The sequence below is a fragment of the Rattus rattus genome, chromosome 6 (assembly GCF_011064425.1).
Source record: "Rattus rattus isolate New Zealand chromosome 6, Rrattus_CSIRO_v1, whole genome shotgun sequence".
NCBI classification, from domain to species: Eukaryota; Metazoa; Chordata; class Mammalia; order Rodentia; family Muridae; genus Rattus; species Rattus rattus.
Genome location: NC_046159.1, coordinates 4,313,828 through 4,339,606, shown reverse-complemented (window position 1 = coordinate 4,339,606; position 25,779 = coordinate 4,313,828). Strand labels below are relative to the sequence as shown.

General features: G+C 43.2%; 1 protein-coding gene across 1 annotated transcript; it reads right to left on the bottom strand.

The window, feature by feature from the left end:
• Window positions 1–12,033: 12,033 nt before the first annotated feature.
• Window positions 12,034–18,910, bottom strand: Med21 (mediator complex subunit 21). The gene is made up of 4 exons (XM_032905413.1): window positions 18,828–18,910; window positions 14,041–14,155; window positions 13,270–13,370; window positions 12,034–12,520 (listed from the first exon to the last, which is right to left on the bottom strand). Exons 1-4 carry the CDS (start codon window positions 18,867–18,869, stop codon window positions 12,344–12,346), a joined length of 435 nt encoding a protein of 144 aa, XP_032761304.1. The 5' UTR covers window positions 18,870–18,910; the 3' UTR covers window positions 12,034–12,343.
• Window positions 18,911–25,779: the final 6,869 nt, after the last annotated feature.

Below are 25,779 nucleotides of genomic sequence, written 5' to 3'. Positions count from 1 at the left end.
TCAGGGGTCCATGAACCAAACTTTAAGAAATATTCTCCTGGAGCTGGGTGTGGTGGCACATGCCTTTAATCCCAGCTTTCTCGAGGCAGAGGCCTCCGTGAGTTTGAGGCCAGCCTGTTCTACATAGTGAGTTCCAGGACAGCCAGGGCTATGTAGAGAGTTAGAGTGATGGCTCAGTAGCTAAGAGAACCAGGGCTCAGTTCTCAACACCCACATCAGATGGTTCATAACTGCCTCTAGCCCAGCTCTGAGGAATCTGAAGTCCTGTTCTCGCCTTTGAGGATACCTGCGTTCATGTACACACACACACACACACACACACACACACACACACACACACACACACACACACACACAGATTATAACTGAAATTTTAGATTTCAATGAAAGGTTTCAAACCTAACTTAGGAAGATTTTACATAGATCAGACGAATGGGTATAGAGTCACACAGATTTTTTTTTTTTTGATGGCATACATTGTTTTTGACAAAAACACAGAAAAGCAATGAAGAGGTTTCTAAACATCTGCTGCCAAAAAGCTTCAGAGAGGCACACCAGCAGCGGCGTTCCGCCAGAGAGAGCGTTGTCTGGCAGAGAGGTGCAGATCCTATGTTAGACGTCCCTTGCACTGAAGCGATACACTGCGAGGTTTGGGTACGTGTTGTATGTGCACTCAGGTAACTTCACATGTCGAGTGCCCTATGTGACACTGCATTCAGTCCTAGCGCTTAACCTTTCCGTGGCAGGCTTAAATTCCTTGTCACCAATATGTGTCTGCACACTTTGGTTTTCATGTTAAAAGGAAAAAATGAATATTTGATGGTTGTGCGTGAGCTTCCGCTTCCAGGATGGTACTGGTTCTAATAGAATCGTAAGATCAACTCTGTTAGACTTCAGGGAAATCAGTTTGCTGCTACTGCTACCAAGCTAGCTTAACCAGGCATCCTCAGTGAGGAAACAGCCTCCAGTCAGGGCCCCAGGTAGGGCTCAAACTCAAGGTCAAACTGCCCTCTTGTGGTCTTCTTGATATGGAAGGTTTTTTGTTGTTTTGCTTTTTCTCTGTGTGACCCTGGCTGTTCTGGAACTTGCTCTGTAGACCAGGCTGGCCTCAAACTCAGAGATCCACCTGTCTCTGCCTCCCAAGCCCTGGGGTTAAAGGCGTACCTGGCTATGTGGAAGGTTTTAATGTGTTTGGCATGAATATTACTTACAAGTCATATTACTTATATCAATTTCTAAAACTGAGCCCAAGCCCAGGGCCTGCACATTCTAAGCAGTTACTGTACCAGTGACCTATATATCCAGTCTGAATTTTAAATGTCCTTACATTTATCTCACATAATGCAAAATTCACACTTCAAAACAACACAATGGAGTTTTCCTTAGTATTTACAGACTTGGGTAGTTGTCATCACTGTCTAACCTCTGAGCACTTTAACTTCCCGATACCCGGAAGCACTGACTTAAAGTATAGTGTGTATGTGTGTGTGTGTGTGTGTGTGTGTGTGTGTATGAGTGTGCATATGTGGTGTGTTTATATATATAAATGTACATACTACATATAGCACATGCATGTATGGATAATATATATTATATAACACATGTTGTATATATGCATATATCATATATACAACATACATATGTATGTGTGTATGTATGCATATACTTATATATAATATATGTAAACAGGTGTTCTCTCTTCAGCGACTTGCAATGTCTCCTGTGACAAGCTAAGTTCCAGTATCTGTGTAGACTGCAGATGTTTTATTCCTCTGCTCTCTTGCATTGATCTTTGACCTAAGTCTGTGTAATTGGAGGGGGCGAGGCTGGCGGTTGAATACTTGAATGTGGTCTGCAGTCTCTACCACTGAGCCACATGCGAGGCTCCTGCACTGAGGATTAAAACAAGTTCCTTCACTCCGTTGCCCATCCTCATGGGGATCTGGTGTGCCTTTGGCCCTTCAGACTTCCGTGTGCATTTCAGAAAAAGCGTGTTAAAGTCCACAGAAATCCATGCTAGAAATCTAACTAAAACTGTTGAACTTGGACTTGTTGAAGAGAATCGGTGAACAATATCACAACATCAACTCTTGCTTGGGTTTAAAATCTTCCAGTGATTTGTAATTTTTTCACTTTGGCGTATTTACTCTGCTCTTACATTTCCGCTGTATTTATTCCTTTTTTTGTTTGTTTGTTTGCTTGTATTTTGTTTTGCTTTTCAAAACAGGGTTTCTCTGTACAGCCCTGGCTATTCTGGAACTCACTCTGTAGACCAGGCTGGCCTCAAACTCTCAGAGAAGAGCCTGCCTCTGCCTCCTGAGTTCTGGGAGTAACAGCGTGTGCCACCACTGTCCAGCTTTTCTTTGAATCCTTGTGGTTAATGGTACTGAAGACTTTCTCCTACCTGTTGTTGCTAGTCTGTTATATTTATGAGCTATCCAAACTGATATATGGATTCTCCTTTATTTTCTCTATATACATATTCTATATTTATTTAATGTTTTGTTTGTTTTCTGAGATTGAAATTTTGCTATACAACCCTGGTTGCACAAAATTCTCTATGTAATTCTCTATGTAACTCAAGTTTACCTCACATTTGAAATCCTCCTGCCTCAGCCTTCCCGGTGCACTCACCCTACATCAGGCTCCTTCTGTTGACTTTAAATAAGTTTTTCTTCACTTTCAAAAATATTACAATTTTAGCTTGTTTTGTGCTTTAAAGTCTTGGTGACAGTCACAGGCACAAAGAGAAACAGATGTGGTTATTACCGTATCTAGATCTCCGGCTTCTGAAGAATGCATCTGACCTTGCAGTATAAAATGTGTTATGGTTTACACATATACTTTATACTTTGTTTTTTTTTTAAGTATCTACTTATTTATATAATCTATGTATATTGGTGTTTTGTCTGCATGTACATCTACACACCAGAAGGGGGCACTGTATCCCATGGGACTACAGTTATAGATGGCTGTGGGCCACCATGGGGGTGCTGGGACTTAAACTCTAAAGAGCAGCCATTGAGCCATCTCACTAGCCCTACACTCTATGCATTAAAATACTGTTTCTTCTTTACTAAAAGTTTTTTGATAGATTTTTAAAAAATACTTGTCCACGTCAGGATGGATTATTGTGACTCTCATTCTAATCTATTAGTGTTTTAAGTTGTATTATCATATTTAACTGGATCAACAATTTCATGAGTTACAAAATACATTGTTGTATTTTGAAGTGATCATTGAATATTAGTTTTAAAAAACGAATATCTTCTCTTTCTCTTCTGGTCCCAGGCGCTGCAGGAGCCGCGGGTTACCATGCAGACATGGCCAAGTCCAAGAACCGCACCACACACAACCAGTCCCACAAACGGCACAGAAATGGCATCAAGAGGGGTTGGGGATTTAGCTCAGTGGTAGAGCGCTTGCCTGTAAGCACAAGGCCCTGTTTGGGTCCCCAGCTCTGAAAAAAAAAAAGAAAAGAAAAAAAAAAAAAAAGAAATGGCATCAAGAAACCCTGGTCACAAAGATATGACTCTCCTAAGGGGGTTGACCCCAAGTTCCTGAGGAACATGCACTTTGCCAAGAAGACAGCAAGAAAGGCCCGCAGAAGATGCAGGCCAGCAATGCCAAGGCAGCGAGTGCACGAGCAGAGGCCATCAAGGCCCTGGTGAAGCCTCAGGCCATCAAGCCCAAGATGCCAAAGGGCCCCAGGCACAAACTCAGCTTTCATCGATGCTCACCCCATGCATGGGAAGAGGATTCTAAGCTACACGGCCAAGGGTCGTAGGCTCTGCCAACCAAAGCCCAAGTCTCAAACCAAGGCAGAGGCCAAGGCTCCAGCTAAGGCCCAGGCTTCAGCTCCAGCCCAGGCTCCTAAGGGTGCCCAGGCCCCTGTGAAGACCCCATAGAAAAGGCTCCTGCCAGTGTGAAGACAGACGGACTGCTGTGAGACAACCACCTACACACTATTTGCAGATGACCAGCGTCCTGTGCTGTTTTTACAAATAAACTTGAGGCAAGGAAAAAAGAAACAAACATCTAAATTGGCAAATATAAGGTTACTTATTTTCTAAAGGTAAAGCTGCTTTGTACTCATTCCTAAGATTAAACATTGATTCAGTCAGGTATTCAATTCCCTAATTGCCAAAGAGTTTGATTTGCTGGCATTTTTTCAAATTTATCAGTGAAACGGCCTGTAAATTTTATTTTGGACTACCACTATCAAATCTCGGCAATTGGCTTTTCTTATATTTTGTGCAAAATGAGAGTTCAAAGACAAAAATTTTAAAAATATCTTTATTTTTAAGACAGAGTCTCAATATGTATCCCTGGCTGGCCTGAAACTGATAACGTAGACCAGGCTGGCCCAGACACAGAGATCTGCCTGCCTCTGCCTCCTGAGTGATGGAATTAAAAGTGTGTGTGATCATACACAGCTAGATTTATTTTATATTAACTGTGTGTGTGTCCACTTGTGAACGTGTGTGTGTGTGTGTGTGCACATGTGTGTGTGTGTGCGTGTGTGTGTGTGTGTGTGTGTGTGTATCCACTTGTGAACATGTGTGAATACGGGTTTCCAGAGAGTCCAGAGAAGGGTGTTGATCTCCTGGAGCTGTGATTTTTGAGCTGCCAAAACTGGACTCAGGTCCTCTACAAGAGCTCTTAATTATATGATTTTAATTGCTGAACCGCAAAGACCAATTTTGAATGCACGATAAAACTTACCAAAACTCTAGCTTGACGCATTGTTTGTGGGTAAGTTTTAACTCTGGTTTAATTTCTTTAACGCCTAACGAAGTGTTACGCGGAATGTCCTTGTCAGCATTTTCCAATGCTCTCAGTGTTCTATCACCAGTGCTACACTTTGATCTTTAATTTAATATTATTGATGCATGGCACTCTTTTCCCTTGGTCAAACTTGCCTGCTGATTTAATGCCTTTAACATCTAATGCTTCTTTTCCCGCCGTATGCTTGTTTTCGGTCTCTGGTGTTCCCTTCATTATTCTTCCCTTCCCTTTAACTCAGCGGGAAGCGTGTGTTCAAGCATCTTCCCTGGTGTACACGGGGGGCAAAATTTTTTTTTTCTTTTTTTCGGAGCTGGGGACCGAACCCAGGGCCTTGCGCTTGCTAGGCAAGTGCTCTACCACTGAGCTAAATCCCCTGCCCCCACAGGGGGCAAATCTTACACAGTGACATTAATGCTGTCTTAGCTGGGCACGTTTATCCTCCTTCAATTCCTTCTGAATTCCAGTTTCTATTATATTCTCTTTGGCCTGAGCGCTTATGCTTTACAGGGCTACCAGAGTTCTCAGAGTCAGAGCACCGCAGGGCTTGGCCACCCATCCCCAGCAGGACAATTAAAGACACAAATAACCGTGAGATGTGGAGAAAGACTGTTCAATGTTCACATAGGGATGAGGAACAAATAATGAGGACCAGTGGCCCGCAACAGCTCTGTCTTCCCGTGGTCCTGTGCGTCACTGACCCCCCCCCCCCATAGTCTAGGCTCCGCCTCCTCCATTTTCTCCTGCAAGCTTCTGACACCGGGTCAGAGCCATGAAATCTCTTCCCTGGAGACCATTCCTTCCCTGGCACTGTTACCGTCTGGCAGGAAGGAAGATATTGCACGGGGAGACACTGTGTCCCTCCCTTCAGGTATCAGACTATGCAAACAATGGTCTCCAAGGAGCTGGAGTTTCACCAAGGGAAACTCCACGGTGGGAAGAGGAATAGGCTAAGTCTAGCCTCCAAGCACAAGGTTCTATTTGTCTCCCTAGCTGCTACTTGGCCCAGGCCCATTTGAATTCATCAGCTTGAGCTGACCCAACCAACGAACAAAGGCTTGCTTCCCTCCTCTCCCCAGGTCTCCACTCTCCAGCGGAGACTTAAGAGTTCGTGGTCCACGAACAGAGCTGGTGAGCCCTCTTTGGGAATGAATGAAAGAGAAGTGCCAAGGGGAACAGGACAAGGACTCCCACTGTCTGCCGCTCTGCTTGTGCATTGAGAGCCTAGTCCACCCGTGGCTACAGTTCTGAGAGCAGAGACAAAGGTCTCTGGGTCTCTCGGATCTACGTGGCACCATGTCAACACTTTCTATGGGATCCACTCTTACATGCTGCTTTTCCTGCCCAAACTGTTATTAGCACAGTTTTCATCAGGAGGAGTTAGGGAGTTTTTCAGGGGTACAGAGTTGACCACTCCTTTTTCCAATTTAGATCTTAATCATAAACAGCACTTTGTGCTGTTCTTATTTTGAGACAAGGTTTCACTGTGGTTGGCCTTAATCAGAGCTCCTACTGAGTGGTGGAGTTAAAGGCATATGCTACTATACCAAGTTTCTTTGCTATTTATTTATTTATTTTTTCTTTTCTTTTGGAGCTGGGGACCAAACCCAGGGCCTTGCGCTTGCTAGGCAAGCGCTCTATCACTGAGCTAAATCCCCAACCCTGTTCTTTGCTATTTATTGGTGTGCTGATAATTAGGTGTAGTAGTGCGGGTCTGTAATTCCAGTACTCTATCGGCAGAGACAGGAAGATCAAGAATTTGAGGCTAGCCTGGGCTACACATAGTGAGTTCAAGGACAGCCTGTATACAACACAGCATAACAAAAAGCCTGCCTCAAACAAACAAAAAACAGAACTTTAATTCCAGCACTTGGGAAGCTAAGGTAGGACTGATAGGTGTTGAATTGCTACACAAGGAATTACAAGCCAGCCTGGGCTACAGAACAAGATGCTGTCTCAAAAAAATCAAAACAAATTTTAAGGAAGACTTTGTTTTGGCTCACTGTTCAGGGGCACAATCTTAGCACCTCGTGGTGTCGAGGGCTGCTTCAGGCTTCCGGCAGCCAGTCAGTCACACTGCATGCAGTCAGGAAGCAGAGAGCACCCCCCCCCCCCAGATTATTACAATTGGGCATGATGGCACATGTCTTTAATGTGAGCAGGTGGGAGGTAGAGACAGATCTCTGAGTTTGAGGCCAGCCAAATCTATACATTGTTCTCAAGGACTATTAACCATGAGTCATTTCACTACACGCCCCCATTTAATAGAACTCATGATTTAATCTGCTAATGTTTCCTTTATGTCTTTATTTATATTCAAAAGAGAGAATGGTGCTCTGCTTTTTGTGCAATACTTAGGGCCCTGAAAGAATCACAGTGCCCTTTTCTCTATGATCTCAGAAAGCTTTAAGCATTAGGAATAATTATTTGTGCCTTGGTGGCTAGCTATGCTCTGTAATAAAACATACCAGTTAGTAGACCCTGGTTAACCTTTGACTGACTTTTATGGCTTGATTGCTGCTATGTCAGGCTCTGTTCTAGTTACTAGGAGCACAGCGGTAGCAGTGTAGGAAGCCCAGCCATGGGATTACAAACAGCAGAAGCAAGGGCTGGAGGAGACTGGGCAACACGGATGAGTTGCCTCCTCTAGTAAGGAATGGTCTCTGAGGTTTGCCCCACCCCCACCCCTCCCCCACAGAGCTGAGGACTGAACTCAGGGCCTTGCGCTTTCTAGGCAAGTGCTCTACCACTGAGCTAAATCCCCAACCCCCTGTGGTTTCTTTTATACAAATAAGAAGAAAGCTGACCCCAGGATGACCAGGTACAGAGGAAAGAGCACCAAGACAGAAGCCTTGTAGGTGATGGACCCTGTTTTGACTAAATATCAACAGTCAACTAAGGGAGAACAAAGTGACAATCTGTCAGATTTGCATGACATTGGGATACAGTTTAGAGAGCTCCGATTATCCCTCTGAGGGAACAGAATATTTAGGCCCCCTCCCCTTTTGTTGAGGGGTGGGGTATTTTTGATAATTCCTTTTGAGATGGCTAATCTCCCTAGATATCTTTAGCTGTCCTGAAACTCATTATGTAGCCCAGGCAGGCCTCTCTCTCCCCAATCCTGGAATTAGATTTAGTATAAGGGCCAGCTTCCTTCCACATGATTTTTCAACAGAGGATCATATCACACTCTCAAGTCCTAAGATTTCCATTCTGTGATTTCCATTCTGTGATCTCCTTCATACATATATGGACAGACAGACAATTCTATATTCTCTGGAAGGATCTGGAGTACACTCACTTCAAAGTCCTTTAAAAACAAACATCATTGTTGAGACCAGAGAGATGGCCACTCTTGCAAGAGGAGTTTCAGGACCGCCAAGGCTATGTAGAGAGACCCTGTTTCAAAACATAGAACAAACAAAGAAACTTGCATAAGAAATCAGTAACTTCAGCTGGCCCTGGCAGTATAGACCTGCACTCCAAGCTTCTTCTAGCTACATACTGGGAGATGTAGAAAATGGCAAATTCAAGGCCTGCTTGGGCTCAGTGAGATTAGGACAACTTGGTGAGATATCTCAAAATTAACAGTAAAAAGAGTTCTGTGGATATAGGCAGAAGTAGAGTCTTTGTCTAGGAAGCATAAGGCCCTGAGTTCAATTTTTAGTTTCATACACCACCACCACCACTAAAAATACAAATACTTTTTTTTTCTAGTATTACATGATGCATACATGCTTTTAAGACAGGGTTTTTGTGTAGCTCTGGTTATCCTGGAACTCACTTTGTAGACCAGGCTGGCCTGGAACTCAAGAGATCTGCCTGCCTCTGCCTCCTAAGTGCTGGCATTAAAGGTGTTTGTCACCAAGCCCTGCCATAGTACTACAGATATCTGTTTAATGTTACCATGGCTAGTTGACTGATGCAAGGAATTCTATGACAAGGCAGTGGCTAGTGCTGCAAGGTGTTATGGGTTCCAATTGTTGAAGCACAGAAGTATTCAGTAAGCAGACAGCATCAGGGACTTGGCTCCGTGCAGTTTCTACACAGGCAGCAAGGCCTAAGAAGCAGCAGTCTTCACAACATTCTCCTTTATGTTTTGTTCAACGCCATACTTGTCACAATCTTTAAAAATGTCTGTACACATCTTTAGGATGACATTACTTTGTTGCTGTAAAATTATTAAAAAAAACAACTGTCTTTTATCCCATACTAGGTCCAGCACTGTAGTGCCCAAGGTATCTGGTAGACATCTTCATCTCAGTCAGCAAAGCCTCTCACCCGCTCTGCTCCATCCCATGTCACACTGCCGATGGCCTCTCTCTGAGCCTGGCAGCCATCTCTCTGCCCATCCAGTCCCCAAGGCAGGCTGCCACCGTGCCAGACATACACATCCCAATTCCGTGGCAGCCTAGTGTCTTCAGCTGCCACATCCTCTCTTAAATCGCCACATGAAAGAACACACAACATAATAATCTCTGATCCAATTGATAAGATAATTGCCCACCTAAACAAAGCCCTGTATACATCCATCCCTTAAGAGTATTCATAACGGGGTCTGGAGAGATGGCTCAGAGGTTAAGAGCACTGACTGCTCTTCCATAGGTCGTGAGTTCAATTCCCAGCAACTACATGGTTGCTCACAAACATCACAGGGAGAACATTGTATAAATAAATAAATAAATAAATAAATAAATATTTATAACCTGCAAAGGTGCAGAGTGGAATCTTAACATCAGCTTCCATGTTCTCTCCGTGGCTTCTCCTGCCTTCCCATTCCAGTCTCCTCTTCTTCCCTCAAACTTTTCTCCAGCCCATCCTTCCTTCTCATCCAATGACAGGCCTCGTTCTATCTTGTACCTGCCTTCACCTGTATGACATCATCCTACATTTTTTTTTCTTTTGGTCCTTTACATCCCCCCAGCTCTTTGAGTTTTGTGAGTGTGCCAATTCCCTGACCAAACCATTACTGTGAGACCTGTAAGCCTTACTTTCATGGCTATATTCCTTTGAACCTACCTCACTAGTAATCTTGGTACAATTAAAAATAGGACAGACAGACCCTTGGGGACAGAAATCTGGATCTGTTCTGATACCACTAAATGAAAGTTTTGTTTTTTTTTAAATTTATGAATGTGAGTATGCTACAGCTCTTTATGAACACCAAAAGAGGGCATCAGATACCATTACAGATGGTTGTGAGCCACCATGTGGTTGCTGGGAATCGAACTCAGGACCTCTGGAAGAGCAGCCAGTGCTCTTAACTGCTGAGCCATCTCTCCAGCTCCTAAATGTCTTGTAGTAAATGATAGCCCATGGAGAAAGTTCACTTCCACACGTAGTCTCGCAGCTTCTTAAAACGTTATCTCATCAGAAGGATGAATTCATGGAAGCAAGATGCCAAAACATTCTTAGTATACAGAGAAGGGCAGGCCAAGACTGGAGGAGATAGAGACGTTAGTTACTTGTGTACAACCTACCCCATATCCTCTGGAAGGATTCAGAGGACTCTCTCTCTTCAAAGGTCATCGTTGGGATGGGAGAGACAGCTCAGCATTTAGGAGCACTGGCCTAGAGGAGCTAGGTTCAGTTTCCAGTGCCTATCACGGTGGCTTCCAACTATCTGCACCTCCTGTTCCAGATCTAATACCCTTTTCTGGCCTCTGGGGACACCAGGTACACACATGGCAGGCAGACAGATATGCAGGTAAACACTTATAGAAATAAATTTAAAAATCATGGTTGAAAAGATCATCCTTAGAAGACCCCAAGGGGGTTGGGGATTTAGCTCAGCGGTAGAGCACTGGCCAAGCAAGCGCAAGGCCCTGGGTTCGGTCCCCAACTCCGAAAAAAAGAAAAAAAAAAAAAAAAAAAAAAAAAGACCCCAAGGGCTGCTGTCAGGAATGGTAGTAAAAGATGTTCACTATGCAATGGTACCTTATGTTCAATTGAGTGGTGGGGAAAGTAGAGCAGGAGGAGATAAGGAGCAAACCCCATAAACAAGGGCAATATTCTGATAGGTTTTATAAGATTTAACAAAAAATAAGTGTCCCTGAAAGTGTTATAACCAAAAAAAATAAAAATAAAAAAAAAATCAGAAGTTAAAAACTGTCTATGCTTAACCAGTAGGTTGTTATAACTTTTAGAGCCAGGGCTGGTGCTCCTGAACTTTGAAACACAGTATTTTTCAAGAACCATAGAGAGCTTGATTCCAAAGGAAATGATGGATCAGAATGCTCTGGATACTTTTCTCAAGCAGAAACCTAAGACTCTGGACATCAACAGACAGTGAGATCCAAGAGTGGATGAGTAATCCCAGTTGTAAATGCTGATAAAAATATCAGTGATAATGAACTCAAGTGAGATGGAAAGAACAAACTGTTACTGCCGTATATACTGATATATCATTTATGTGTGTACACATACTGATGTACAGTAGAAGTACACTGATTAAACTACAACAGTAAAGGTTTATTCATTAGTAAGATCAGAAAGAGGGCCGGACACACAGTTCGGAGTCAGAGCATTTGTCGGTCCTGCAGAGGACCAGGCTTCAATTTCCAGCACCCACAGCCTGTGTGCAAAAACCTGCAACTCCAGGGGATGTGATATCCTCCTTCCATTCTCTGAAGGCACCAAGCACATGCATGGTGCACATATATAAATGCAGGCAAAACATATAAAATGAATAAGCCTAATAAAACTTTCTAAATATCAGAAGTACTTTCAGGTTCAGAGAATGAGTTCAAGAAATGTAATTCACTATGAAGACATGTAAATTAAGAAGATGGTGGATGTAGGTTAAAATTATTTAAACATGGTTTAGGATAAAAATCTCTCACAGTAACACTGGAGTTCCATGGACAGTAAAAATGTCTTTGTCAAGACAAGGGTAGAGACAAACTGGAATGTGTGACATTTTGGAAGAGAGAGCTTACCACCGATGAACAGATGACTTTCCTGTCTGCTCGAATTGTTTTCTCTAAAACACTTTCAGAAACTTCTGCTCCGAGTACAAATGAGCACGGCACCACCTCTGGAGAGGTGGGCAGGACGCCTATCTAACTTGAAATGTAACCCATCCCTGCCTTTGAGGTCCTTCTGACCTGTGGGATGGCTACAATGGTACTACAAAAGTCAGAACTGGGGAAATATGGCCCAGTGGCAAAGCGCTTACCTAGCATACACAAGATGCACAAGATCTGGGTTCCATCTCCGCACTGCACAAAAAAGGACAAACCAACCACATACACAAAACAGCAAAGAGCTTTATTGTATATCTGTTTAATTATATCATGAACCTTAGTACAGTATCTGTCCTGAAAATTCTAGTCAGATAAAAAATGATGGCATAATGATGTTTGAAGATGATTCTGTTATAATTGTAAAGCCTTTTACTTATCAAGAGTGAAAACAGCAAACAACGAAAACTAGCTTAAAAAGGCAACACCGCCATAGCATATGATGTTCTACAGCTGTCCGTAGGGCTTCCATCTGATGCGGCATTCTTAATGCCATTCAAACAGTTCTCTTCTCCATCACATCTCAGCCATTGATGCTATGAGTCTGGGAGAGACTGACTATGGGTAACGCTTCTGGTCTTCAGCTGTGACTGTGCAATGTCAGCAAGTGCACTTTGGATCTTCTCCAGAAGCATGTCTCCCCGATAAACAACATCCTCCAGACACGTAGCAGCTTCATGATTTTCTTCTTCTAGCTTATATAAGCTAGCAGCCTTTGGAGGACATGAATGTTAATGCATTCAGAGATTAACTGGACAGACACTAAACACAAGTGTTTATTTATGATCAGAATGCCTTTCCAATCATTGTGGCAGGCATTCTATCAACCTAATTTTTCTGTCTGAGTTATCCTAAGTCCAATTTCAATGAGAACATTCAGGAGTATATATATATATATATATATATATATATATATATATATATACACACACACACACACACACACACATATATATATATATATATATATATATATATATATATATATATATATATATATACACTCAGATATATATATCTGCTCTGCTAGCACTGCTTGAAGACACTGTTTTGTTCCACGTTCAGAATGCCATTCTCCATTCATCTTTGCTAGTTAAAGTCAGGTGGGCGTCTGCCAAAGATGAGACTGCTCAACATCGGTACCACCTCGAGCACACCTGACCTTACCTTTTAAGTCAGAATTGGACAACCCAACAGCACAGTCTTCCAGAGGCTGTGCTAGCTCACAGTAACAATACTCCCAAGTAAGCCTGAGGTTATAGCTCAGAGACAGAGTGCCTGCCTAGTATGTGAGACTCTGGATTTGACCACAAAAGAAAAAAAAAAGGAATGAAAAGAAAAAACTCACAAAACCAAATAAAAACTCAAATACCTCCCATTTAAAATTTAATATTAAACTGAATATCATAACCTCCTAATTCAAAGTTCTCTACTACTAGTAATTTTATCGGAAGAGTTTTACCTGTAAAGCAGCTGTAGACTCTTCACTGGGTAAGGAATCAATCAAAACATCAATATCTTTTGCTGTTCGTGCAATCAGTGCTGCAAAAAGCTGGGCATACTCTGAAGAAGAACATCAAGCTAAACGATCAGAATCTAACACTTTCGTAAGGAGAAATTATACGATTAATAAAGCTAGAAAAGTTCAGCTAAGTTTTCTATATGATAATTCCAATTGAGAAAGTATAATTTTAGCATGTCAATATTATTCATACATTTAATATTACTTCAAATTGGGAATTAGCATAACACGTCATTTTATTTATTAGGACAACACATTGGTACTTTAAGGAAAGGAATCCATAGATGAGATGTTTTTCTTACTAAGGTCACACAAGCAAACTTCAGCTTAACTCACACACACTTTCCTCTAAGGAGGTAGCAATCTTTATTGGACATGAGTAAAATTATGCGGCTTATGAATTACACTGATAAGGTCATTCCTGGGCCAATGAGAGCTTTGCAGATAAGGGCACGTGCCACCAAGTCTAATGACCGAAGTTTGATACCCAGAACCCAAATAATGGAAGGAGAGAATTACTCCAGATCCTCTGATCTCTTGTGTGCATGCTATGGTGGGCACACCCACATATACACTAAATATATGTAAAAAAATAAATAAATAAAGAATCTATGGCAAAACTTACAGCAATATACTCTAATCACAGTCACATTTTTTACAAACAAGCTATAAATTGTAGAAAAAATGCCAGTCAAACTAAGCAGAGCTCACCTTCTGTAGGATTGGCTGGTTGATCTTTATTAATTGCTGTCTGAATGTTACTAAAAGAGGCAGGGGGACCACACTGCTGTAATACACCAATGGCATTGCAAAACTGATCTGCAAGCTTGAGCAAAAGGAAAAAAAGGTCAAGGTTACAAAGATCTGTCAATGTTAAGGATTTTATTAAAAATGGCAACGGTCTCTTCATAACAATGTTCTCCATGCAAACCAGTCAAAGGGATAGTCTGAAATAAAATGAGCCCAGTATCACTAACAGTGACAGGCTGCAGCTAAAACACCCACTCTTCAGGGATTTATTTATATCTAGTTTGGATTAAATGGTTTAATCATACAAACAAACTTAAGTCTAGTATGAGTCTAGGTAAATTAAATTTGGTATTATTCTAGCTTAAGGAATAAATATGAAAGCCTGGTTATGTTGTCGAACACCTTTAATGCTAGCACCTGGGAGGCAGAGGCAGGCTGATCTCTGAGCTCAAGGCCAGCCAGGGCTGTACTACAAGAAAACCAAAGACTCAGCTGTAAATGATTTGTTCTGAGTGGCTCTGGAGACTGAGCTCTCTCCATCCCAGCAGATACGAAAACGGCAATAGAGAAAACACGGGCTGAATGGGTAAGAGCACCGGCTGCTTTTGCAGAGGACCTGGATTCAACTTCCAGAACCCACATGGCAGCTCACAGCCATAACTCTAATCTCAGGGGACCTAATGTCCTCTTCTGGACTCTACAGGCACCAGGCACCCACATGGTACACATGTAGAAAAAAAAAATCATCATACATATTAAAAAAAAGAAGGAAACGTCTCCTTCAAACTCAACAAACAAATCCTAAGACACCAAAGTGGTTGAACTGGTAGACAACAAAGTCAATTCGAACTGCAAAAATGACTGTTGTAAGAGTCTGTTCTTTTCGTCTATAGTGTGGGTCCTGAGGTTCAAAATCAGGTCAGATCTAGAGGCAGAGTCTTTACTTACTCAGCTGAGCCACTCTGCCAGCCACTAAACCATTTTTATGCTGATTTTATGTATGTGTATGAGTGTTTTGTCTGTGTGTTATGTATGAGGACCATGAGCATTCAGTGCCCACAGAGGCCATCAGATCATCTGGGACTAGAGTTTTAGATAGTTGTGAGCCACCATGTGGATGTTAGGAGTTAAATCCAGATGCTCTGAAAGAACAGCTAAGCTCTTAGCTGCTGAGCCATTTCTCCAGTCCCATATGTTAATTTTTAAAACCAAAACCACCAAACACAAAGTTGGTTCCCCTGTATCCACAACAGAGACCCTAGGTTCTCACTGGTGAGCTAATCTAGTTGAAAATGTGAGCTTTCAGCTCACTGAGAGTCCTTGTCATAAATAAATACACAAATAAATAAATAAATAAGAAAAATACCCTCAGATAACTCTGGCCTCTACATAAATGTACACAGGTTAAATGCACCTGCACACGCCCACACGCACACACACACACACACACACACACACAGAGTTCAGATGGTTGCTTGCATAGCATACATGAAGCCCTGGGTTTGATCCATAGCACTGCTTAAACTGTAGGTGGTGGCACACACCTGTAAACCCAGGACCTGGAGGCAGGAGGATGAGAATTTCAAGGATATCCTCAGAGATGTGTTTGAGGACAACCTGGGCTACATGAGAACCTGTCTCAATAAAAGAAAGGAAAAACAAACAAACAAACAAACAAACAAACAAACAAAAAACCAAGCAAGAGTAATCTTCCTTTTCCTTTTATAAGTACTGAGATATATACGCCAAACTTATTCCAAACAAAATTACTCCCCAAGACAGGGTTTCTCTGTGTATCCCTTGCTGTCCTGGACTCACTCTGTATAGACCAGGCTGGTTTCAACTCAGACATCCTGTCTCTGCCTCCAGAGTGCTGAGATTAAGAGTGTGCATTACTACCACCTGGCTAAAAATAAGTGCTCTTAAAAGGTGGTAGTTTGAGATTGAGAAAATCTGGCTGGCAAATATATCTACCAAGGCTAACAACAAAAAAGTAATGTACGAAGCACAGAGCAGTTGCCAAGTATAAAGAAATAGGAGGGTTAAGTATACAGCTTGGTAGATGCTCGACTAGCATGCATGATGCTTTAATTAGATCCCCAGCGCTGAACAAAAATCTAGGAGTAACAGCATATACATGTAACCCAATACTCTGATAGAGGGAGGCAGGGAAGAGCAGTTCAAGGTCAATATCCTCAACTACATAAGGAAGTTTGAGGCCAGTTTGTACCACATGAAAAAAATGTTTTTTACTGTAAATTATCAGAAATGTATTCAAGACTCAAGTTGTAACATTGTTGCTTACAATTCATTTGTTGAGGCATGGTGGATCTCAGCATGTGGGAGGCGGAGACAGAGGCAGTCAGATCTCTGTCAGTTTGAAGCCAGCCTGGACTACGTGGACAGTTTTATGCCAGCCAGAGTTACATAATAAGATTCTGTCTCAAAAGAAGCAAAGCTAAAAAACACTGAATTTAAGTAATTTGAGAATATCAGTTCACACCATTCAAAACTAAACACAGTCCTCTCTAGTCCTAACTCTGAAACCTCATTTACTACTCCCAATCAGTAAACATTTCCATTGTTTTGCTACTATTATTTCAATGACAAAAATCTGAATTGTCATTGAAAAGATAACTGGGTGGCTTTTTAAGTTGCCGTATTCTACTTAGCAGCACTGTTATAAGAAAGAAAAATACAAATGAAACTTACTCAATCCAGTAGCCATGTGTCCTGTTCTGTAAGTTCATTCAAGAATCACTGTTTATCTGTAAGTATTTATTGAAAAACCAGCCCCACGACAAGTACTGCACATAAATATTATAGAGATGAACGTGACATAGCTTCTGTACTCATGGAGTTTCCAAACAGCAGAACAAACGTTAATATCGCTCTGTGCTCCGATCTACTTTTAGCTCTTAAGAGCTGAAAACAATTCACTCTAACTCCCTAGCCACATATGGGGTTTGTTTGCATCATCTAAAAAGTCTCTTGAGTTTATGACATCTTTGTAAGCTCCTTGACTAGTTCTTTGTAAACACATTATCTATGGACTCAGTAGGCATCCATATTAACTCGATTACCAGTCCACCTATGATAAGTCAAGACCATGTTGTATCTCTACCATCCTAACTACAGGACCTACATGAGCATGCATTTTTAGGAGATAAGCTCCTACACAGCCTTATTAAGTATTGTAAAGCAACCACAAAGAAGTGTTTTCTAGGGAGAGGCTGGCTGGTAGCTCAGGGAATCTTTGTAAAATAGAACGTACCTTGTCGAATTCATCAGCATTTAAGAGATAGCCCCTCAACTTTAAGACCACTTTATGTACACAAAGTAGGCTAGTTTTCCTACTAGTGGATTCGCAATTTCAAAGCACTCTCAAAGTGATGTATTACCGAGAAGTCAAGTTATAACATCCCTGCAAGGAAAACACTGGCCAGGGGACTAGGTGTTAGGATTTTTTCCAGCAGGCATACACTACTCTGTAGTCACTTCTACATCAAACTCAACCTCAATGACATGAAGAGATTTTTAACTACCAATGGACAACTGTTGCATTCTTAATGGAAATAAGCAGAAGTACTTTTTAAATTCTTGTTTGAGTCGGTGTCTGTCTACAAAGCTCTGGCTGTACATAGTACTGGAACTCACTTTGAGGCTGGCCTCAAACTCAGATTTGCCTACCTCCGCCTCCTGAGTGTCAGGGATTAAAGGTGTGGGTCACCATTTCAGGCTCAGTATTTTTTTAGCTTCCCATTCATGTATATTTAACAAGAATAACAGTCAGAGGGCATAGAGTTTGAAAAGCTAGTTTTCAGGAGCTTTTTGCTGTGGATTTTATGATTCTCAAGTTGTTTTCTTGTTTTTAACTGCCAACCCGGTCTCCATGGTGTGCAGGTCAGCCAGAGCTACACAGCGAGACCATCTCAAAACAAAACAAAAAATCCCTTGTGTACATTCATAGGGAAGACCCTAAAGCAGACTTAAACAAGTGCAAAGAAATGGAGAAACCAGGTTCTAGACTCCTCTAGAAGATGTTACTCTCCAACTATTGGCAACAGAGTGGCCAAGAGCAGAGGAGTCACATCCTTTAGAGGCCAACGCAACCTCACACCCTGGCCACTCATATACCAACCTACAAACACTCAACACTTTGTTGTGGTCTTTTCTGTTTTGTTTTCTGAGATGGGATATCAAACTGGAGCTCGGGCTGGCCCCAAGCTCGTTGCAATCCTCCTGTCTCAGCCGCCTGAGTTCGATCACAGGTGGGATCCATTTGGCAAATTGAAACGCGGGGGAGGGATTATACACAAAAGTGCTTAAGCTTGTCCCGCCCCACAAAAGAGGTTCCAGAAGCATCCCTGGGACTAGAGTACTCGCGTTCCCGGCTACCTGGACGAGGATCTCCGCTCAGGAGAAGCTGTCCGGTCCCATCCTTAGTGCAGGCCACTCGTTCCCCTCCTCAAGTTCCCACCTCCCCTAAGGAGAGGCCCCGGGTCCAACCCCACTCAAGAGAGATCGGCGGGTCGCGCCTCCTCTCAGGACAGGCCACCGGGCCGGGTCCCCCCACAGGGCAGGCCTGTCTCCTTAGACCGCGCCCTGTGGCTTCCGTGAGACCCCGGCCTCCCGGGCGCGCCGTCCGCGGTGACCTCAACCTGTACGCTCCCCGGAGCCTTGCCTCGCCCCTTCCTCCTCTCTTCCCGTCAAGAAAGAAAGACTGGCGAACAGAGGAAAGCCCTTACCGAGTTCACAGCGTCCTGCAGTTGCGTGAGTCGATCCGCCATGTTCTCCGCGCACGCAGCGGTGCGCAAAAGCTCCCCAAGAGCGCGCGATTGGCCAATTTATGACGGCTCTGGGCCAATCATAGGGCTCCCTCCTTGAGGGGCGTGGTTAAGGAAGCACGCTGCCGGGGAGGGGCGGAGCTAGCTGCGGCCTGCTGAGGTCAGGCGGGTAGGATAGAGGGCTGGCGAGTGGGAGGGGAACGCGTACAGGCGGAGCCGCCCCAAATTCGCGGAGAAGCTGGACCGAGCCTGCGGAGGGACGGTGCTTCCTCCCTCCTGCTAGCTTTCTTGAGGCTGTGCCTCGCTGTGTAGTCCTGGCTGTCCTGGAACATGTTTTGTCTGTGAGGGGTTTTGGTTTTCGATCGTTTGTTTGTTTTGCATTATCTGGAACACTTTTTACTTTTACTTTCCAGGTATACCACAAAGCATACACTCCATTCACAACCATTAGCCATAACATACGTTAGCCATTCACAACATTTAAATCCAAGATAGTAACGTTGTCCAGGCAATCAAAAAAGGATAGAAGAGGGTGGCTTGTTAGTTTGGGGTAGGAGGTGCTTACCCCACTGGAGACTAGATTTGTGCTTTAATTCTGTAGGAGTAGGAGTGCGGGGGGCGGGGGGAGGACACATCAGGAATGGAAAGCATTAAACAGCGCTGTGCTGAGGAACAGATGACAGCTAAAGTTGAAAAGGAGGAAGAAGGGCATTAAAAGGTGGGAGGTGCATTGTCAGCACAGGCTTGGAGGAAATTACTGTGAGGAAAAGACAGATTGAGAGGAAAGGGAAAGGCTCTGGTCAGCAGAGGTTCCAGGAAAATAAGTAAGTTAGGCAGGTTCAGAATTTAGGTTTAGAACTGGGGCTTCCTGACAGTTTTCCATATGAAGGGTATAGCAGAAAGGTTGTTTCTGTTAGCCTGGGGATATTTTGATGGGAAATGAGTCCTGAATCTGCAAATACCTGGTTGGGACCTCGGACAAACTCTTTTTTTTTTTTCAGGCTGATCATTCCTGGAAATCCCAGTTGGAGGTTGGGTGGGTTTGTGAGCCAGTCTTTTGTGGCTGCAACCAAATAGCACAGACAAGTAATTACAAAGAACACCTACTCCCTACAGTGTTCTGGAGGCTGAGAAGTCCACTAACAAGGTGCTAACATCCTGAGAGAGCCTTCTTGGTGAACCCTAGCAGAGGAGGACATATCCACCAGAGAAGACTCCTCAGATGTGGTTAAAGCCAACAGATAGTCGTGATTAGCCAACGTTCAACCTTATTGGGTGTTCAGGATCTTAGGATAGCCCCGAGTCTTCCTCAGGGTGAACTTTCAAGCACAAAATCTGCATCTTGAGTTGACATAATTCAGTTAGCAAAAATAGATGGCCAGAAGTGGAATTACAGAAGCCAAAAGGCAAGGTTAGTACATTTACGGGTTTCCCAGAATTGTGGACTTTTATAGATTAGGTCTTAGTTTTTCATTTCGGCAGACGGTGCTGTCTACGTGCTGAGTGTTATGGTCTGAATGGTACTTCCATCGTGGAGTACGTCATGCTAAGGTCTGGGGCCTGTTACAAGGCAGGGTAAGAGAGCCGAGGAGAGCACACTTTAATCATCTTATAGCCCATCAATACATGAGTGGGCCCTTCAGGGACTCTGAAGATCCCAGCTACAGTCTTTAGGGTCCAGTCACCTTCCAAAGGTCCCCATCTCAAATCCTATTAACAAGTAACTTTGGGATTTAAAATTCCAATAGTTTTGAAGGGCATTTTGAAATCGAGGAAATAATTTTGAGGATCTCGGCTTCTGGGATTTTTCCTCCCCCTTGTCTATGGGAAGTCCCACGTGCGTTTCACAGCTGTGTTCATTTCCACCAACAGTGTGCTTTACCGTTGTGGTCAAACTGGGAACCTTCACAGGTCTTGCACTTCCTCTTACAAATGAAACTGACAGTTTGGTTTGGTAGCACTTGCCTTTAATCCCAGTACTTGGATCTCTGAGTTTGAGGCTAGCCTGTTCTATGTACTACACGTTCCAGGGCAGCCAGAGCTACATGGTGAGATCACGCCTAAGAAAATAAAAAACTGGGTGGGGCAGTGCACACTTGCACACAGACAAAACTCCAGTACATATAAAATAAATTTTAAAAAATTCTTTAACTACCCCAAAGCAAAAAGAGCAGAACAGAAAAAATGAAAACATTTTAAAATTATTTTATTGTGCGTGTGCACTAAGTATGTGTGCATGATACGCACGTGCGTGTGCCACAACATGCATGTGAAAGTCCACAAACGTTGTAGAACCGTTCTCTATTATAGGTGAGTCCTGGGGATTGAACCCGGGTTGTCAGGCTTGTTCAGCAAACACCTTTACATGCCCAGCAGTCATACCATCTTGGTTAAGCATTTCTGAAGGAACACTTAAGACAGATGGCTACTGGTAGGCTGTAGCTTATCCAGCTTGGTAAAGAGTCTGAAGTTGCCAGCCCCAGAGAAGGGAGCTGCCTGTAGTTCTGGGGCCACCTCAAGACAACCCATGCTGCAATGGCCAAGATTCTTAGATGAAGTTTACTCATATCCGTGAGCCTTCTGCTAGGCCCATCTACTTCAGTCAAAGCCCCCGATCACTGGCTTTCACAGCTTATCTGTGAACTATTTGAAGATCCTGTTAAGGCAGTGGTTCTGTGTTAGCTTTTTGATACTGTAATAAGATTTGAGATTATCAACCAGTCAACCAAAGATATCTGACTCGTGCCTTTGGAGGCTGTTGCCTGTTATCGATTAGCCTTGTTACAATGGGCCAGCATCAGCAGAGCGTGTGGTGGAACTCATTTTATGGCCAGGACACAAAAGGAGAGAGTGAAGAGACCAGGACTCTATTATCCCCTCAAGGGTCACCCCAGTCACATAAGGTAGCCTCTCCTAGAATAGATCTCTTAAAAGTTTTGGTCACCTTCCAGTAGTAACATTCTGAGGAATAAGCCTGTAGATGTGGGCTGTTGGAACAATCCTAATATCCAAAGTCTAGTCAGAGCCTCTCCTCCAGACAAGACTCAGATGTTTGCATATCTTTATGTTTGCTTGTATTGTGTTCTGAAACAGGGCTTTCTCTGTGTAGCCCTGGCTGTCCTGGAACTCACTCTGTAGACCAGGCTATCCTCAACCTCAAAGATCCTTCTGCCTCTGCCTCCTGAGTACTAGGATTAAAAGCATGGGCCACCACTGCCTGGCTAAATGTTTGCATATATTTCAAACTGAACTAATTAACTTCCTGATGCTGTAGAGATCTCTGAGGCTGAGCAGACAACCTAACCAAATGGATGAGACCCAGGTCTGTGAGGGATTACATCTTAAAAAATAAAAACAAAACAAAAACGCGGTGGTGATGGCACACGCCTTTAATACTAGCATTTGGGAGTCAGAGGCAGGCAGAGCTCTGTGAGTTCGAGGCCAGCCTGGCCTACAGAGCAAGTTCTAGGGCAGCCAAGACTACACACAGAAACCATGTCTTGAAAAAACAAAAACAAATTAAAAACCAACATAGATTCCTGAGGATCAGCACCCAAGATTCACTACTAACTTTCATGCATGTGTGAACCTACATACACAAGCACATGTGCATCTACACACACAGGCACATGTGCACCTGCACACACACACAGGCACATGTGCACCTGCACACACAGGCATATGTGCACCCGTACACACACACAAGCTCATGTGCTCCTACATACACACAGGCACATGTGCACCTACACACACACAGGCACATGTGCACCTGCACACACAGGCACATGTGCACCTGCACACACAGGCACATGTGCACCTGCACACACACAGGCACATGTGCACCTGCACACACACAGGCACACACACACACACAGGCACATGTGCACCTACACACACACAGGCACATGTGCACCTGCACACACAGGCACATGTGCACCTGCACACACACAGGTACATGTGCACCTGCACACACAGGCACATGTGCACCTGCACACACAGGCATTCACAGTCTTTAAAAGATTCTTATACATGGACATAAGCCCTGAGACTATTCTCCTCAGAGTGACATGTCAGTTACCACTCTTTATTAACCGTTATGGCCAAGGACTACTGTTTCAAAATGTCTGATGTAACCCCCCTAATTTTATCTTAATGACTTCCCTTTGTCTCAGCTGCCTTTTGGATTAAGCCCTCAGTTTAGCATGGCTCATGCAGTGTTCTGTTCCTGTGGCTACGCTCTGTTCTGCCCAAAAGAAATAGCAGTCTTTGGAGAACCTCTGGGTCTTGGTTAGGCAGACAATGCATTTTTACAAACAAGCTTTAAAAAATTATATGTGTCTCTTAAAATCATATTTTCTTATTCAACAGACACAGATTCTGCATACAGCATTTCAACATAGAAATGTGCAGAGAAAATTATCAATTCAATTCCTCATTCGTATTTTAAACATTGGTTACATATGATATATCTGAAACCTATCTTTCTGTGAATTTAACCACAAAGGCATATTTTAAAGGAAAAAACCTCATGTGTACATTCCTTCACAAATAGCCCTTTCCTAAACCTTTCAAATGAGTCAGTTACTTCCTGAAACATTAGCAAGGGCTGTATGGATTCTATTCGATGGCCACAACCATTATCTGGTCAGTGCCTACAGTCAAGCAGAAGTCCTCAGGTGTGGCAACCTGTGCCTTTACCTCTGAGCCGTTTTACCCACACAGTTTTTGAAGCTAATTTGTTGTTGTTGTTTTCAAGACAGGGTTTCTCTGTGTAGCCCTGGCTGTCCTAGATACTCACTCTGTAGACTAGGCTGGTCTGGAACTCACAGGGATCCTCCTACTTCCACCTCCTAAGACATGTATCACCATGACCTAGTTTATGCCAATTTTTCTATCTAGCTAGCTATATACTTAAAATGGAATTATTTCTCAAAATTATATAAATAAGATTTTTAAAAAAATTTTTTTTTGGCCAAGGGGCAGTGGTTGTGAAAAAGATTTTTCATACAATATGCTTAAAGAATTGTACTGTTTCCCTAGGTTAGAACACCGTCTTCTATTTAAAAAAAAAAAAAAAAAAGTCTGATTTAGCTTTCCCTCCATTTGTTTGTTTGTTTGAGATATGGTCTAACTATTTAACCCAGACTGGCTTAAACCTGGTGGTAAGTCCTCCTGTATCTGTCTCCCAAGTGCTAGGATTAGAGGCATGACCCCACCCCCACAAGCCTCGCTTGCTAACTTGAGATTTTGCTTACCAGTAAGAATTTGGCGGGCTGGGGATTTAGCCCAGTGGTAGAGCGCTTGCCTAACAAGTACAAGGCCCTGGGTTCGGTCCCCAGCTCCGGAAAAAATAAATAAATAAATAAATAAATAAAATAATTAAGAATTTGTTTGTCACTCGGTGAGCCTCTTTGTGTGCTTTGTGGACACCTGCCTTTGGATTCGGGTCTTCAGATTGTCGGCTGTAGGTTGTTTGCTTTCTAAAGCTTGTAGAGGGGCTGGAAAGATGGCTCAGTGGTTAAGAGCACTGACTGCTCTTCCAGAGGTCCTGAGTTCAAATCCCAGCAACCACATGGTGGCTCACAACCATCTGTAATGCTCATATAAAAATAAATAAATAAATCTAAAGCTTGTAGAGTCACCTATGCAGCCAACTCCATCCCTCCTTTCTTTATGGGGTCTTCCTCTTTGCTTAGCAAGTTCTTCCAGTTCTAACTTGTTTTCGTTATTTCAATTATGTGTACGTGGGGATGGCAGGGCAGGTGCCCGTGAATGCAAGCGCCCACAGAGGTCAGAGGTGTCAGATCCCTCAGAAGCTGGTGGTACAGACAGCTGTAAGCACCTGCTGTGGGTGCTGGGAATTGAACTTAGGTCCTCAGGAAGCACAGTGTGTGCTCTTAACCACATAGTCATCCATCCAGCCCACTCCTCCTGTTCTAAGAGAGTTTATTTTTAATATTTTTATTTTTTGTACTCATCTGTGTGCCCATGTTCCAGGTTATGTCAAGTGCTTTCTCAGTGTCTCTTGCTGAAGCTGGACCTTGAAATCGATTCAGCTGTACAGATTGGCCAACCAGTCCCAAGGCTCCTCCTGTCTCTGCCTTTTCTCTGCCTACTGGGGTTATAGTGTGCACTGTCGCATCCATGAGTTCTGGGGATCAAACTGAGGTCCTCATTAGTTTTGTGGCAGTCATTTTTCTGACTGGGATATCTCCAACTCCAACTCTTCCTCTCCTGCATTCCTACTGTTAAAAAAAAAAAAATTAGGGGCTGGAGAGATGGGTCAGCTCTTAAGAGCACTGGTTGCTCTTGAAGAGGACCTGGGTTCAATTCCCAGCACCCACAGGGCAGTCTGGCACCATCTGTAACTCCAGTTTCAGGGGGTTCAAAGCCCTCTTTCTTGCCTCCTCAGGCACTGCATGCACCTGGTGCACTAATACTTATTCAGACAAAACACCTTCCTATGTGAACCTAAAAATTGAATAATAAAAAAAAAAGAACAAAACAAAACAAAACAAGGCAGCCATCCCAGACAAGTCCATAATGGAACCCCATGATCCCTGTTGCACGGACTGGTCCCTCTTCAATAGCACACAGATATGAGACTTGAGAAGTTCAGATTGAGGCTGTCAATCTCAGGGGTATTTTTGCTTAGGAGAGAGAAAACTCTTTTTTCCCCTGTGGCGCTCAGGACTAATTCAGCAAACACTTCAAAAGCAGCCCTGAGGTGAGCAGGCAGTTGCTGCAAGAGGCAGCAATCTTCCAATGTTGGGGGTAAAAAAAACCTAACACAAAACAAACAAGCCCTGGATTCCTTCATTTGTTTATTATTTTATTTCTTCTTATTTTGTTTGCAAAGGGCTCTTAAGTACAAATGGGAGGTCTTTAGGCCTGAACAGACAGAAAATTACTT